General features: G+C 42.0%; 1 protein-coding gene across 1 annotated transcript in view; it reads right to left on the reverse strand.

Moving 5' to 3' along the window:
• The window catches only part of CTNNA3 (catenin alpha 3), an 878,552-nt gene that overhangs the window by 8,604 nt on the left and 853,613 nt on the right, over positions 1-16,335 (reverse strand). Inside the window, exon 16 of the mRNA XM_032232234.1 lies at positions 15,380-15,514. Coding sequence (XP_032088125.1) covers positions 15,380-15,514 — 135 coding nt within the window. The remainder of the gene's footprint in view (positions 1-15,379; positions 15,515-16,335) is intronic.

Below are 16,335 nucleotides of genomic sequence, written 5' to 3' on the forward strand. Positions count from 1 at the left end.
TGTACAAGAAAATACTTGGCAAGGAGTCTCTGAGAGTCATGAACAAATCTTCACAGCTAATTAAGCGAACTAATTGTCTCCTGCAACCTCCCCTCCCCTTTCGCTCCTCTTTATTCCCTATGGGAGGGGCCACTCACCGTCTACCTGTGCCTTCATTTCCAAGTTGATCCTTGTTCCTTAACTGTTCCCTTCTCTGGGCAGCTCCGCCCATGCATACATCTGGAACAGGCTCCAGCTGTTCTTCTGCCTCACTGATCTCTGACTCCAAAGGCAGCTGATAACTGTTGGATGGCTCTTGTCCTATCTCTGCCTCTGATACAGAGCCCTCATCAGAGCCTTCCCCAGACTCCAGGACTGGCCCATATTCCTCCCCAACCTCCTCACTATCTGAGTCTGCCATCAGCTCTGCTGGCCACTGGCGGGCCACAACAATTCCATTCTGGACAAATGGCACACAGAACTCCAGGAAGCAAACTATTCCATTGATCAATTATTCTCTCTGTCTGGAAATTTCTCCTTAGTTCCAGGTTGGATCTCTCTTTAACAAGCTTTTACTCTTTGCTTGTGGTCCTACCCATGAGTTTTGGAGAATAAGTCAACCCACTCCCCTCTGTGGCAGCCTCTTATATAAAGAAAGACAGTTGTCATATCATCCCTAATTCTTTTCTTCATTAGACTAGTTCCCTTAATCATTCCTCATATGAGTTATTCTGCACATATTAGTTGAGTTCTAGTTGCTCTGTAGCCCATATCTTAATTCATTCTTAGGCATTTCCATTGTTCAATGGGCCTTGCTCTACTATATTAAGCTTAATGTTCTGCTGTGAAACCCTTATACTCCAGATAATATTCTCTTAGACCAGGGGTTGGCTCTGGAGCCACATGTGGCTCTTTCATCCCTCTGCTGCAGTTCCCTGTCGCCGGTCAGCTCCACTATTGATAGGGCTTTTGGTTAGGACAGGTAGAGGAAAAAGGATGCTGTGCTAGGAGGAGACTATATGGACCGGACTTCCAGTCAGCTCCAGAATTGAACAGAGGGCTTCCGGTTAGGACTTTTGTGGCTCTTTGCGTGTTTAAGATTGCTGACCCCTGACTTAGACATTTTGTTTTGTTTGCACTACAAATAATACCTTTGTTTCAGCTATTTTCTATAGGTTCCTCAAGGCCTTCTACCTCCACAAGCATGAAAAACTGATGAAGTAAGAATCCTCTTATATGGGTTAAAATATTTGAGAGCCTAGACTTTTATCTTTCCAAAATGTTTCCTTAGATGACGTCAGCAGCCAGCGGAAGAAAATGCATGCCTCTTACATCTCTTAGAAGAGCATGTGTGTTTATAAGCTATGGCTTTCCCTGCTTCCAATATCAAAGACAGGAAATTATCTCATGCATTCAAAAGGGAAGAAAACTTTGATTTATACAAGTTTGGCATTTCAAGACTAAAAGGAAGTTATTTAAGACTTTCTAATATTGAAACATCATCACGGCATTTCTGGCGTTAACAATCTATGGCTACGATTGATGTGGATGTGGACAAACCCTATTTTTGGAAGCTTATATTTTTAAACCGACAAAACTCAAAAGAAGAAAGCTGGGAAAGATTTGACTGTTCCACTTAAACCTGTTTAGGTGAGCTTCCAAGAGAAAACTCCTAATCTGAACATTCAAACGTCACTTCAGAGGCCTTTTATCTTTCCGACTTTGAGATATTTTTTCCAGGTATGAAAAAAAAAAAAAAAACCTGCAGAGAATTTTAAATGGAAAACAGCATTGCTTAGGCCCAGTCAGTCCCTAACATTTGTGTGAATGAGTTAGGACAAGTCGTGCCCAATGAAAGTTGTCCTGGGGTTAATTTCAAACAAATTGGGTCAGATCCTTACTGCAATAGAATGAATTTGAGAGGATAACAACAGGGGTGGGTTCCGGCAGGCACTACTGCTGGTTCGCTTGTGTGAGCTTGATGCATGCTGCGTGCGCATGCACAGTGTGATTAAAATTGTTCTGTGCATGCACACAACCAAAAAAAAAGATGGTGGTGCCATAGGAGAACCGGTTCGGGGGGCATGGCAAGTCTGGGTCACTGCCAGTTCCAGCGACCCAGACAGCCAAACCATCGGAAGCCCTCTGTTCAATTCCAAACCGGTAGAAACCCACCAATGGATAACAATAGGAAAATTCTATTTTCTGGTTCCACGTTCTCATCATTTCTACCTGACTGTAGAAAGAAGCCCTGTGTCTTTAAGAAGATGGGAGACCACTAAGAAATTTTAGAACTATATATTAGACTGAAAAGCACTTTTTAAGAATCCTGAGAGAAGACAGAAGCAGTACTTCTATACTGTTGAAGAAAAATTCTTTAGGAATATATCTACCAGAAGCTGAGGGCAACTCAAAGGAGAACTGACTGTCACCATATGATTCACATGGTGGCAACCCAACCAACCTCTCTCTCTTGCTTTAGCATCAAAATTTGAATATACAGAATGTATTGTGCAGTTCTTTATACTGGGATATTGAGTTGTATCAAACTTTGTTGAGTGTCAAAACATATAACATGTATACTGAAATATATTGGTAAACGTGCAACCCTGGGATCTACAAAATACTGCCTGAATACTGTCAGAAAGCAACCAGTATTAATCTTGCTTTGGAAACAACTTTATAGTAAGCATAGCAGAAGAATTGCCATACTCTTTTATGCTTCATATACCCTATGAACAGTCAGAAATCTATTATATTTATTATTTATTAAAGATGTATGTATGTATGTATGTATGTATGTATGTATGTATGTATGTATGTATGTATGTTCGTTCATTCCAGTATAACTCTGGAATGCCTCAAGCAATTTCAATCAAACTTGGTACTCAGTTGACTTACCCTCTGAAAAGAAAAATGGGGGGGGGGAGGGTAAGATAACCCTGGTATGTGTGTGTTCCAGCATAACTCTGGAATGGTTGGGCTGTAAAGGAAAGCGAGTGTGGCATTCTAGAGAGGCAATTGTTTGTGATGTCATGGGATGGAGAAGGGAGAGCATGGGCCATTGAGAAGAACGAGTGTGGCGTGCTAGAGCGGCAATTGTTTGTTATGTCAGTTCCTTCGCAGCTTCCTCTGGAAATCCAGCCATGACGTTGTCCCTCCTGTGGACCAATGGGAAGCGCCTGATGGATTTGGGGTAAAGTGCCAGGATGTAAACAGAACGGGAAAGAGGAGCACATGGGAGGGGAAAGGGGAAGGGCAGGGATGATGGGCATAGGAGTAGGGGGAAGAAAGGCCAATCTCAATGGCTCCCTATCAGACAACCGCTTCGATATCTATAAATACCCGGGCAACATCGGGTTATCGGCTATCTTTTATATTTTACATGATTTAAAAAAAAAAAAAACATTTTCAATCATCGTAAGTATTGTTACTTAAATTCTACTGAGTATCAGTTCCAAGATAAAGAACATTTCAATCTGCTAAGGAACTCTATTATATATCTCAAAGTAGCAATCACAGAAAAAAGGAAATACTCCAGCACAGTTGAGTGGGAGATTGCTGAATTCCCATACATTAAAAGTATTCAGGCTATCTCAGAAGGTCCCAATAATCCCATGGATTTTTAACATATTACGATTGATAAAGTAATTTTAATCTGTGTCACCTCTAATCTACCATCTCACAATCATCTTGTCTTCTGCCTTCCCTTTTCTCCCACCCACATCACTCCAGTTTAAATCTAACATCTGTCCAGTCATGCCACTACATCTCTAGATTATGCATTTTAACAACATTTGTTAGTTGGAAAAAGTGCCACCTGATTTTCAGCGCCAAAACTGAAAATGGAATATGGCCAAGAAAATTGTTCATGCAAAATTATCAGAATGTTGCTCTTGCATATTATAATTATAATCCAACATTTTCACTTTTCTAAACGTTGCAATGGCATTGAGTTTAACCATTTTATCCCTCCCTTGTGACCAGGTTGACTCAATACTAAAAAAAACAAAAAAAAACCCATCATCTGAATCAGAAAGTTACAGCATAGTTTCCCTCAATTATTCAGAATATACCATTTCCCCCAAAATAAGATCTAACCGGAAAATAAGTCTTAGCATGATTTTTCAGGATGCTTGTAATATAAGCCCTACCCTCAAAATAACCTCCAGCTAAGATTGTCAGCCAGATGGATGCATTTAGTACCGTATTTCCCCCCCCCCCAAAAAAAAAGATCTAATCTAATGCATCTTTTGCAGCAAAAATTAAGATAAGACCTTGTCTTATTTTGGGGAAAACATGGTATAAGTCAGGAGAATTCATGTTTACGTGGATGAGAGAAACTGTTTGGAATTGAACTGGTATGGTACAGAGAATTGGTACTGAAAGGTAAATAAATATTCAGTAATCTAGTTGGCAGTGGAATAGCTGATACTAGTTGATGGGGAAAAAAAAACAACCCACAGATTTGTACCTGATGATATTTGGATGAGAAACCACCAAATAATCCAAGGTTAGCAAGCTACTCAGAAAAGATGAAAACCCAACACAGAAGGCAGAAGCAAACCACATCCATGTTGTAAACTTCATGGAACAGATCATGTGGTCACCAAGAGTCAAACTTCTCTTGATCAGTAATTATATTTACCTTATTGTAACACCAATGTATTTTCCAATGTGAGCAGATCTCAATCTTCTCCTTTCCTCCTTTAGGCTACTTTCTTTTAGATATAACATAAAAAATTGGAATTATTGCCAAGTTCTGTATATTTATAGTAATATGTTTGTAGAAATTGGAATCATTGGTGAAATAGAGGAATGAAGGAAATGCCAACAGGAGAAAAATAAAGGTTAAATCTGCAGCTCTTCTTCTTAGCTTCAAACTTACAAAATAAATTATTATTTTCACAAGTCTCCCCTCCCAGAGGTCTATGGGGTATGGTAAAAAGATCAAGATGGCAATATCAATGGTCCAATCAACGCTCTGTGGGATTATTATTTTTTTGCAATCTTGAGTTCCCCCCTCCCATATCTTATGAATATAACCTAGACAACTTAGAATTACACTGACTAAGGTCTAACTTAAGCATAGTATACAAAATTGTCTGCTACAATGTCCTACCCATCAATGACTACTTCAGCTTCAATTGCAATAATACACGGGCAACTGATACAAATGCAGGGTAAACCTCTCCAAATTCGATTGCAGAAAAATGCCTGGAATGCTCTACCCGAGACTGTTGTTACATCCTCAAACCTCCATAACTTTAACCTTAAACTGTCTAGCATGGAACTAACCTCTTTCCTAAGGGGGCTGTAAGGGGGTGTGCATAAGTGCATCAGCATGCCTACTGTTCCTGTCCTATTGTCCCCATTTATTCGTACCCATTTCCTCTGTTCATCCCATGTTTATACTTATACCTGTTATCTTTTACATGTTTGACAAACTAAATAAATAAATAAACATCCTTGCCTCTCTCTCAAATATTTGATATCCAATCATCTACTATATTTTTCAATATCTATATCAAAGGAATCTATCTAGGCTGGGCATGAAACATGAAGAGTACAGACTAGAAAAAGCAGATGATGGATTTTCCTTCTAATCTGTCCAAACACTCTCTAATCCATTACTTCACTGTATCTCAATCAATCCTGGCAACCTGAAGATGGGTGACTTCAACTCCCAGAATTCCTCAGCCAGCAAAGGAAATTGAAATCCACCCATCTTCAAGCTGCTAAGGTTGAGAAACAGTGGATTCCTGCATTAGGAGAATATCTGGCACTGAAAGGAAAATGGTAAGGGAAAAGGATAGATACAACCATTTAGGCAAATTCAAAGAATTGGAAGCTCGGATTGGATCATGGAATCAGACCTGGCAAAACTATGCATTGTTAAAACTGCCGAGAAGCAATTGTGTGTGATAAGACAGCTATGTACTCAACCCATGCTGCAAGGAAGGCACACTCACAGGTAGAAACTGGGGTAGGGAAAATTGCACCCCCTTCCTTGAAAAGAAATAAAAACAACTGAGGCTAGAAGTGAGAAATCATATTATGCCCTGAGCATCTGTCATTTAAGAGTGATAATTGTTTATGCCATTGTTAAAGGTTTAGAACATAGAAGATCAAAAAATAGGGTTGGAGTAATTCTAGTCCAGAGTCCTACTCTGTTGTGGCCCGCCAGTGGCCAGTGGAATTGGCAGCAGAGTTGGACAGTGAGGAGGTTGAGGAGGAACATGGGCCAGTCCTGGAGTCTGGGAAAGGCTCGGACGAGGGCTCTGCGTCAGAGGCAGAAACGGGCCGAGGCTGTCTGGCAGTGATCAGGTGCCTATGGGGCTAGACAGCAGTGAGGCAGAGGAACAGCTAGAGCTTGTTCCCAGTGTGAGCATGTGCAGAGCTGCCAGAAGAAAAGAACAACTCAGAAATCAGGGTCGACTTGGGAGTAAAGTCCCAGATGGAAGGTGACTGGTCCCTCCCATAGGAAATAAAAGAGGAGCGAAAAGGGAGTGGGCTTTTACAGGAAATAATCTGTTTGTTTGGTTGTTAGATTCGTTTCAGGAGTGTGAAGATCTGTCTGTGACTTTCAGAGTCTCTGTGCCAAGTCTTTCCTTGCACAACACCTCATTTGGAAAATATTTACGTGACAGCTTTCCAAGATAGATAAGGTCTGTAGTCATAAATATTCCTTTAAAAGACTGTTTGTCAGGCCTTGCTGAATGTGAATGAGAGGAATTCACATTCGTTTAATAAAAGGGGTTTTGTTGGAATCAGGACTCTGTGTCGTGCTTTTTGGCAAAGCCTAGAACATATTCAAGCCGGAGACATTATACCCGTGATGGCGAATCTATGGCACACGTGCTACAGGTGGCACACGGAGCAATTTCTGAGGGCACATGAGGCGTTGCCCTGTCTGCTCCAGTGCGCATGCTGGCCAGCTGATTTTTGGGCTTTATATATTGCCATTTTTTTGCCCCCCAGAGGCTTCCCTTCCCTTTTAGCTTCTTAGGGCAACATCAATAAAAAAGATTCACATTTCTTCAAGTTGTCTTCTCAGGTTTTCATTTTAGCTATGTTCAGCCTCTTAGAAGAAAAATTCCAGGACTGCCTATGAAATTTCTATGCGGAATTCAATTGGTAAAGTTGTGTCACTCTTCTATTAATTAACTAATTTGTGGAATCTGGTCTCCTTGCATTCCTTCTCTGGTCTCTATTTTCTCAACTGGAAGCAGTCACTGAATTGCTGAGATTAGACAATCAGTGATTTTCAAGATATACTCATTGCAATAGCAGATCTTCAGGATATTTTTTTTCACCTTTTACTGTTCAGCATACAATTGTTCAGAGCAGATAATTACAATCTTTTCTTCCTTCAGTTGAACTCTGGCAAATTCCTCTCTTTCTTCCTGTTCCCTCAACCATAATTTAATTTTGCCAAAAATAACTTGGTATATTTAGGTTGTTCTGCCAATCTGCAAACTGGGCAGTCTTTTTATTTCTTAAAAAGATTCTATGTCCTTAGAAGCTATAAAGAAAATGCAGGATGGTCAAAGTCTATAATGATCATTAACCAAGTTATCCATTTCATAATTCATATAATAGCACTTAGACTTATATACTGCTTTACAGCCCTCTCTGAGCGGTTTACAGAGTCAGCCTATGGCCCCCCAACAATCTGGGTCCTCATTTTTCCCACTTCGGAAGGATGGAAGGCTGAGTCAACCTTGAGCCTGTTGAGATTCAAAATTGAGAGCAGTCAGTGATCAGCAGAAGTGGCCTGCATTACTGCCCTCTAACACTGTGCCACCGTGGCTCATACTGAAAAAAAGAACAGCTCTGGGATGTCTCACTAGAATCTCCGTCTCTTTCTCTCTCTCTAGAAATTGTTGACCACGCCATAATTGCAGAGTTAAAACAGAGTAACCTTCAGAAGCTATCATATATTCATGGAGTAGATAGTTAAGATTACAGAATGGCTTCATTTTACAATTTGCTTCATTCCTCTCTTGCTCTCATTCATTCATTGACAAGGGTTTTGTTTTGTTTTTAATGTGTATGTGTTCTAGGCAACAAATTTTTGAGAGCCCTTTTATAGAACTGCGACTACACAGCTTAGGAGTGGCAGCAGTGGTGGGATGCTGCCGGTTTAACAATCAGTTCGATGAGTGCTGAAAATGGAGCATTTAGAAGCTCAGCTGTTTACCTTCCAAGTCAGCAACGATAAGTAGAACAGTGGGGGGGCGGAGAAATCAGCTGTGCCCCAAGGTTGAGATGAGCTAGAAAGCAGGAGATAGGGCGGGGTTGGATGGGCGGGACCAACTGATCATCAGAGCCACCGGTTCACCCGAACTGGTCTGAACCAGCTGAATATCACCTCTGAGTGGCAGGTCTTGAGAAAGAAAGAGCTTTCAAATGCAAGAACCACTCTTATGATGCGGTTGATATTCTAACCTTAAAAACATGATCAGGCCCTTTCCCATCATTTATTTTTCCTTCCAGCAAAAGCTCACAAGCCTGAAGATCATGTCTTAAACTCTGGCAGGTTAAAGTTGTTTTCGAAAGCAGATATTAGCTATGCAACACTTCAAAGAGAACGGAAATCTCAGTGTATCAGTATGCAAAGAAAAAACAACAACCCTGGTCTCTGTGTGTGTTTGTGTGTGTCAGGGTATGTAATTGGGAAGAAGTGTAGAAGAAGATGGAAAACTGAGAATACCGACAGAGCTGCCTGAAGTAATTTCTCCCCTCTCCCCCTTGCCTTTTGCTTGCCAAATTGATTTTCTGTCCAATATTCTCTTCTGTTTAGCAGTTCATTTGTCATTCTGCCAGTGGGGGGCATTTAGAATGATTATGAAAAGCTGCCGAGGTTATCAGTTTACTATTTACTTTGCAGCCTTATAAGAACTTTATTAGAGGAACCCGGGAGGTGATTGGAAGGGGCAGGAGGATGGCTGCTCTCGGCTTCATATGGTCAAGGTGGCTTCCAAGTAAACTTGGCTCAGCTCCCGGTCCCATACCCTGCCCCCTTGGCCATGAAAACAAGCATGACTAGTTTCTCCATGCAGAGGCCTAATCTGATGCAGCATTAGCATTCCTACACCAGCATTCTAGGGCAAACTTGCAAATAAACTGATACAGAATAACAGAGCTTGGGATAACAGAGACCTTGGAGGTCTTCTAGTCCAGCCCCCTATTCAAGCAGAAGACCCTATGCCAGTGTTGGCGCACCTTAAACCAGAAGAGCAACTCCCCAGTGTGCACATGTGGGAGCGCAGAAAAGTGGAAGAGCAGTTCCCCAGTGCACATGCACACACCAGGAAGCTGAGGTTCCAGTTTCTGATGTGTGCCGGTCACCTGGTCTTCTAGTTTCTGGACACATGTGCACACGAAGACCAGCTGGTCAGCACGCATGCACATGCCAGAAACCGGAAGCTCAGCTTCCTGGCGTATGCATGCATGCCAAGGAGCTGCTCTTCCAGTTTCCGGCGCTCCCATACACATGAAGACCAGGGGCGGAAGAGCAATGGGCTGTGTGTGCCACTTCCGGCACATGTGCCTTAGGTTCGCCATCATGGCCCTATTCCATTTGAGACAAGTGGCTGTCTAGTCTCTTCTTAAAAACCTGCAGTGAGGAGCATCCACAGTTTCTGAAGGTAGGCTATTTCACTGATTAATTGTTCTCACTGCCAGGAAATTTCTCATTAATTCTAGGCTGGACCTCTCTCTTTGACAAGTTTCCATATGTTACTTCTTGTCCTGGTGTCAGGGGCTTTGGAGAATAAATTGACCTATTTTTCTCTATGACAGCCCCTCAAATATTGGAACCCTATCACATCCCTCTTAGTCCTTCCCTTCATTAGACTAGACCATGGGTGTCAAACTCAAGGCCCGTGGGCTGGATCCCTGGAGTGTTTAGATCTGGCCCACGGGCCAGTCCTTGGAAACAGTGAAGGACTTGCCCGCAGTGCCTCTGCCAGTGAAAGTGGAGCTTGGGAGAACTGCTGGGGGTTCGCAGGGGTTCGGGAGAACCTCTAGCTAAGATTCTGTGCAGTTTGGAGAACTTCTAAATCCTACTCCTGGCTGGCCCCGCCCACCCCTCCCCTCCCAGGAGTCTCCATGCAGCCCGTTTTGGATGCAGGTAAGTGCAGTACACACACAAAGACTCAGGAAGGGGAAAAATGGGCCCACTCAAAGTTCAGGAAGGCTAGAAACAGACCTCCAGAGCCTGGGGAGGCTGTTTTCGCCCTTCCAGAGGTTTGAGGAAAGCCTCCGGAGCCCAAGGAGAGCAAAAATGCCCCCTTGCTGTGGTGTAGGAAGCCGACTAGGCCACATCCACCATGGCCAGAGCCACCCAGCAACCGGGCAGAGTACCCCTTGCTAAAATGTTGAAGCTCACCCCTGCTTGGGATCTCATTGCTTGTGTCACCACAGGTGCCCCTAACATGAGTGACCTCAAGCTGGCCATGCCCACCCCAGTCCCCTGAGGTCAAACACAACCCTGATGTGGCCCTCAATGAAATTGAGTTTCACACCCCTGGACTAGACCTTCAAATCTATGCCATCCTACACTCCCTTCCATAGATTGAATGTAAGTTATTTTCCCGTGCAAGCAACTGAAAGGAATTTTTTCCTCCCCACACCCGGTGGCTAGTGTCAGGCACATCTCATGAAGCTTAGATAGGTGAGATGCAGCCATAACAGATAAGTAGCAAGCAGAAAAAGGTTGATATTAATCATCTGTTTTTTTTTATGGAAAGTAAATTCAAATATATATAACAAACCCCACTTGCTATTATGTGAAATGCTGCTACTACATTCTCGAAGTCAGGTTTCCCCCCTTCCTTATGCACAGTTCATGTCCCAATGTGGCAGAGCCAGAAGGAATGGGGTACGTCTTGCCATATTGCAGCCTGGCATTCTTTTTTTCAAGGACAGCAGATTCTGTCACTTTATTGGCAAGATTTGTTTTCTCTAATGAATTTTCACTGAACAGGTTCGCCAAGTATTTATTACCATCACAATGACAGGAGCCCCTAAAGCAAAAATTTCTCTTTTACATTTTTTGATCTCTGGGGCAATTTGTCTGTTTTACTTCCTGGAACACATTTGAATGTTTTTTTTTTCCTGATGAAGATGATTTGTTTATTTAAAAGACATTGTTTCCATGAACTGAGCTTGATTCCTGGTGGTCCCAAAAGTGCTTTTCAAAGCAAGCGAAAAAGGCTTTTCCTCCTCCTCCTCCTCCTCCTCCTCCTCCTCCTCCTCCTCCTCCTCCTCCACCACCACCACCACCACCACCACCACCACCACCACCACCACCACCACCACCTCCTTGTTCTTGTTTTCCTCTTCCTCCCCTCCCCCTTCCTCTTTTTCTTCTATTCTCCTTTTTTCCTTGAAACCCTTTTTCTTCTTATCCAAGAAGCTTCTTCAGTTCTGACTGCATGGTGAGGAATGGTTGATTCCTGGTGATTTCATGGACATAATCCATTCTCTTGTAAGTGTTGTATATTTGGCTGATATGTTTTTAATGTGTGGTTAGACATCCAAAGTCCCATTTGCAAGAAGGGTAGCCTATGCTAAATAAATTACTTTAATAAAACCAACAAATTAATATAATTTTATTGAAATAATGCTAATTGGTATTGCCTTTTACTGCAATGGTATGTGATTGATTGATGGATTGAATGGCTATATATTTATTTCCCAGTCTTGCTGCTCTGCTTTTTCTCTCTCAAGAAATGAGGAAAGTCAGTTAGGTGCTGAGCAATTGCAAAATAGAAGCCACCAATTACACAAAAAATGTCACTTCAAATAAAAACCAAGATAGGATCATATATCTAAAAGTTGTAATTAAATTTGAGTATCATGATTTTGTTCTTCTATTCTGGTCCTATACTTTGCTGTGCCATAAATCAGCCAGATCTGAGGCATAACTTTTCTGTCAGACATTGCTAGCACAGTGTCATTTAAAAAAAAAAAACTTCCAAAGATCAAAGGACACCAAGCAATATTTCATTTAACAAAAGAAGGCATGCATATTATTGTTTCTTTTTTCTAAAAAGGAAACTAAAATTAATATTGAAATAAAAGCATATTCTTTGGTCTCTCTCAAAAGTCAATAGAAGGAAACATTCTCTCCAAGATATCTCTTGACACCACTCAATTTTGTCCAGCTTCTCACTTAGCCTTCAGTTCTAGGATCTTCTGATGCAGAGTTGTCATCTAGTTGATTTGGTCCAGGCTGTAAGACCAATTTTGCACACCTCAAAGGCAACAAAGACTATGTTTTTTTTCTGCTTTCCAGGAAAATCTGCAGTGCATTTGACAAAGAGGTTTTGTAATCACAAAGACAGGATTGCATACTAGCCATTTTGCCCTTGCACAGTAGGTCACTGTATTTCCTTTTCCTGGGTATATGTCAGACGTGGTACTCAGCAGTTTGTGACCAGTTCTGGAGAACCAGTAGCAGAAATTTTGAGTAGTTCAGAGAATGGGTAAATAGCCTCTGACTGGCCCCACCCCCATGTATTGTCTGCCTCCCAAGTCTCAGCTGATAGGGAGGAAATGGGGATTTTGCAGTATGCTTCCCTTGGAGTGGGGAGGGAATGGAGATTTTACAGTATCCTTTCTCTGGAATGGGAAGGGAATGAAGATTTTACAGTATCCTTTCCCTGGAATGGGGTGGGAATGGAGATTTTACAGTATCCTTTCCTTGGAGTGGGGTGGGAATGGAGATTTTACAGTATCCTTTCCCTGGAGTGGGGTGGGAACGGAGATTTTACAGTATCCTTTCCTTGGAGTGGGGTGGGAATGGAGATTTTACAGTATCCTTTCCCTGGAGGGGGTAGGAATGGAGATTTTACAGTATCCTTTCCTTGGAGTGGGGAGGGAATGGAGATTTTACAGTATCCTTCCCCTGCCATGCTCACCAATCCACACCATGCCCACCATGCCACGCCCACAGAACCAGTAGTTAAAAAAAATTGAATCCCACCACTGATTTACACAATATGTTGAATCAATCAAATGAGCTGTATTTGCACCACATGATAAAGTATATTTTTTAAAAAAAACCTAGCCAATGTTAATTCAGCTTTGTAATGTGCTAGAAATATATCTACTAGATTTCGAACTGACCAAATTAAAAATGTAATGTGGACACAGCTTTAGAGGTGATGTAATATTCAGCCTTTTCAGTCTGTTTTAGTATTTGATCCTTGATCTTAGTTGCGTGGGTTTTGGATATGTACTTTCACAAGGATATGTCATGTATTTTTGTTCATATGTCAATGAAAGCACATAAGAGAGAAAAGGCAATTTGAAGGAAAAGTCACTAGAATCTCCAGCACCATTTTTCTAAAAGCTCAAACCCACTGTCTTTGTGCGTGTGTGTTTCAATTTTTGTGTCTGACGATAGATCTGCCATCATCGTTCCTTCCCTCACAGATACATACCTGAATGGATCAACACAGAGACATGGTGCTTGAATCTCAGAACTAGTCAGAGCAGGGGTGGGTTTTTTTACTACAGGTTCTGTGGGTGTGGCTTATTTTGTGGGTGTGGCTTGGCAAATTTATGTTTCAGATTGGAGATGGGAAATAAAATATGCTGTAAAACTTTTTTTAAAAAGGCCAAAGAAAGCAGCAACCCGAGCCGTCCCGAGCTGAACACAGGAGAGCTGGAGGGTCCAAAGTGTGCATGGTTCTGTTCACTCCCTGTGAGCTCCGGGGGGGGGGGAGTGCTGCAGCTGAGTGAGCAAGCCAGCAATCTGCCAGCTGCCAAGCACCTTGCTCATGAGTAAACTTGCTCACAAGTGAACTGCAGATTAGAGGCAGCCAGCAGATCCTGGCATGCTCACTTGGCTGCTCGCCACTCCCCACGCCCCCCAGATTTCATAGGCAGCAAATGAAACTGCTGCCTCCTGCCTTCGTGCATCGAGGAGGCGGAATCTGCCACATTCACCAAGCCATGCCCACCAAGCCATGCCATGTCCACCAAGCCACACCCACAGAACTGGTAGTAAAAAATGTTGAATCCCACCACTGCCTGGGGTGCTGAATGTATCAAGGCCCCATTTCCTTGGTGTATTAACTGGCCAAGTATCTTGCTTCTATGTATATTTCATCTGGATGTTTTTATTGTTATTATTTTATCATTAAAATATTTCAATATTCTTAACTATTTTTGAATTGTAACCCATTCAGAGTTATTGACTGAAATTGAATGAATGAATGAATCCTAATACCTGTCTCTTTTTCTAAATGTAAATATGGAGTTCATCATGTAGTTCATCATGCAGTTGAAACTTATGGGAGATAAAAGATTTGCAGAAGTGCAAAAATATTTTATAACCCATAACAACGTTTAATGAGGGGGGAAATCAAAATTTGGGAAGGTAAACATAACTGAATGAAATAGCCCAGGGGGAAAAAAACTCAGATCTGGACAGGGATATTATATATACCTCAGTTTTTATATTATACAGAGCAGCCTTGCAAATCCCTCTATTTCCATAGTCGTATGGACTCATATAATTATATAATTCTTAACCATAAAATCATATATTTCTTCATCTTCAACGATTGAAGATGATAGAAATAGAACTTCCTTTTTTAAATGGAAATATAAAAATGAATAATAAATATGTGACAATTTACAACTATATTAAAACTCTAGCATTCATACCCATGATGAATTTGTTCAGGCAGGATTTAAACTGGTTTATCCACAAGAGGCTTACATTTCATTTCAGAGACGCAGTGTTGTGGCCCGCCAGCAGCCAGTGGAGCTGGCAGCAGATTCAGACAGTGAGGAGGTTGGGGAAGAACATGGGCCAGTCCTGGAGTCTGGGGAAGGCTATGACGAGTGCTCTGCATTGGAGGCAGAGATGGGGCCAGGGCCGTCTGACAGTTATCAGCTGCCTTTGGAGTCAGAGACATCAGTGAGGCAGATGAACAGCTGGAGACTGTTCCCAATATGCGCATGCGCAGAGTTGCCAGACGAAGGGAACAGCTAAGGAACAAGGGTCGACTTGGGAGTAAGGCCACAGGTGGAGGTTAATGGCTCCTCCCATAGGGAATAAAGGAGGAGCAAAAGGGGACGGGTGTCTCCAGGAGACAATTAGTTCATTCCTGCATTCTTGCCAAGTATTGCGGTGTCTGAAAGATATCGGCCTGGCCACTCTCTAAGCCTGATAAAGGTTAGTAATTGTGAACTATCTTGAAAGATTGTGGGCTGGGACTTTTCTGGAGATGAATAGACTGTAAATTAAATAAAAGGGGTTTATCGGGACGAGGACGAGGCTTCATGCTGCTGGGGAAGCCTAGTTCAGAACACCCATTGCCTTGCTTTACCAGGGTCCAGGCTCTACCAGGAAGAGAACAGAGTTTTCACTTACTGCTGACATGATGAGCTCTCCGCCTAAGTTCTGGATTTCAGCTTTGACTTGGCTGCAGATTTTGAGTTGGTGGGAGTAGAGCTTGATTTGTTCCAGGTAAGCAAGTAAGTCTTGCTTACATGACCAGTCTGGACACTAAAAAATAAAAGAAAAAATGCATAGTAGTATGATTGAGTGAACTACTTTTAACATCTGGGATCCAAAAGAAAAGTGAGCTAAGAGGGTACAATAATTTCCCAAACATTTTCCTTTCTTTTCCTTTTCCCATTTTCTTTTTCCCCTTTTCCTTTTTTCCCTTGTGATGCAACCTTGTGGTACAACTGGAACAACCTTGAACTGAACACACTCAAAACCGTAAAAATGGTGGTAGATTTTAGGAGAAACCCTCCTGTACTACCGCCTGTAACAATACTAGACAACGCAGTATCAACAGTAGAGATCTTCAAATTTCTAGGTTCTCCAATATCTCAAGACTTAAAATGGACACCTAACATCAAATATATCATCAAAAAAACACAACAAAGAATGTTTTTTTCTGTTCCAGCTCAGAAAGCTCAAACTGCCCAAGGATCTGCTGATTCAGTTCTACAGAGGAATTATTGAGTCTGTCATTTGAATCTCCATAACTGTTTGGCTCTGCAACCAAACAAGACAGACAGAGACTTCAACGGATAATTAGAACTGCAGAAAAAACAATTGCTACCAATCTGCCTTCCACTGAGGACCTGTATACTGCATGGGTCAAAAAGAAGGTTGAGAAGATATCTACAGACCCCTCACATCCTGGACATAAATTGTTTCAACTTCTGCCCTCAAAATGATGCTATAGGGCACTGTACACCAGAACAACTAGACACAAGGACAGCCCCCCACCCCCACCCCAATGCCATCACTCTGCTGAACAACTAATTCCCACAACACTGTCAATATTTACTAAGACGGTATTACTATTCTTC

Source organism: Thamnophis elegans, chromosome 15 (assembly GCF_009769535.1).
Source record: "Thamnophis elegans isolate rThaEle1 chromosome 15, rThaEle1.pri, whole genome shotgun sequence".
Lineage (NCBI taxonomy): Eukaryota > Metazoa > Chordata > Lepidosauria > Squamata > Colubridae > Thamnophis > Thamnophis elegans.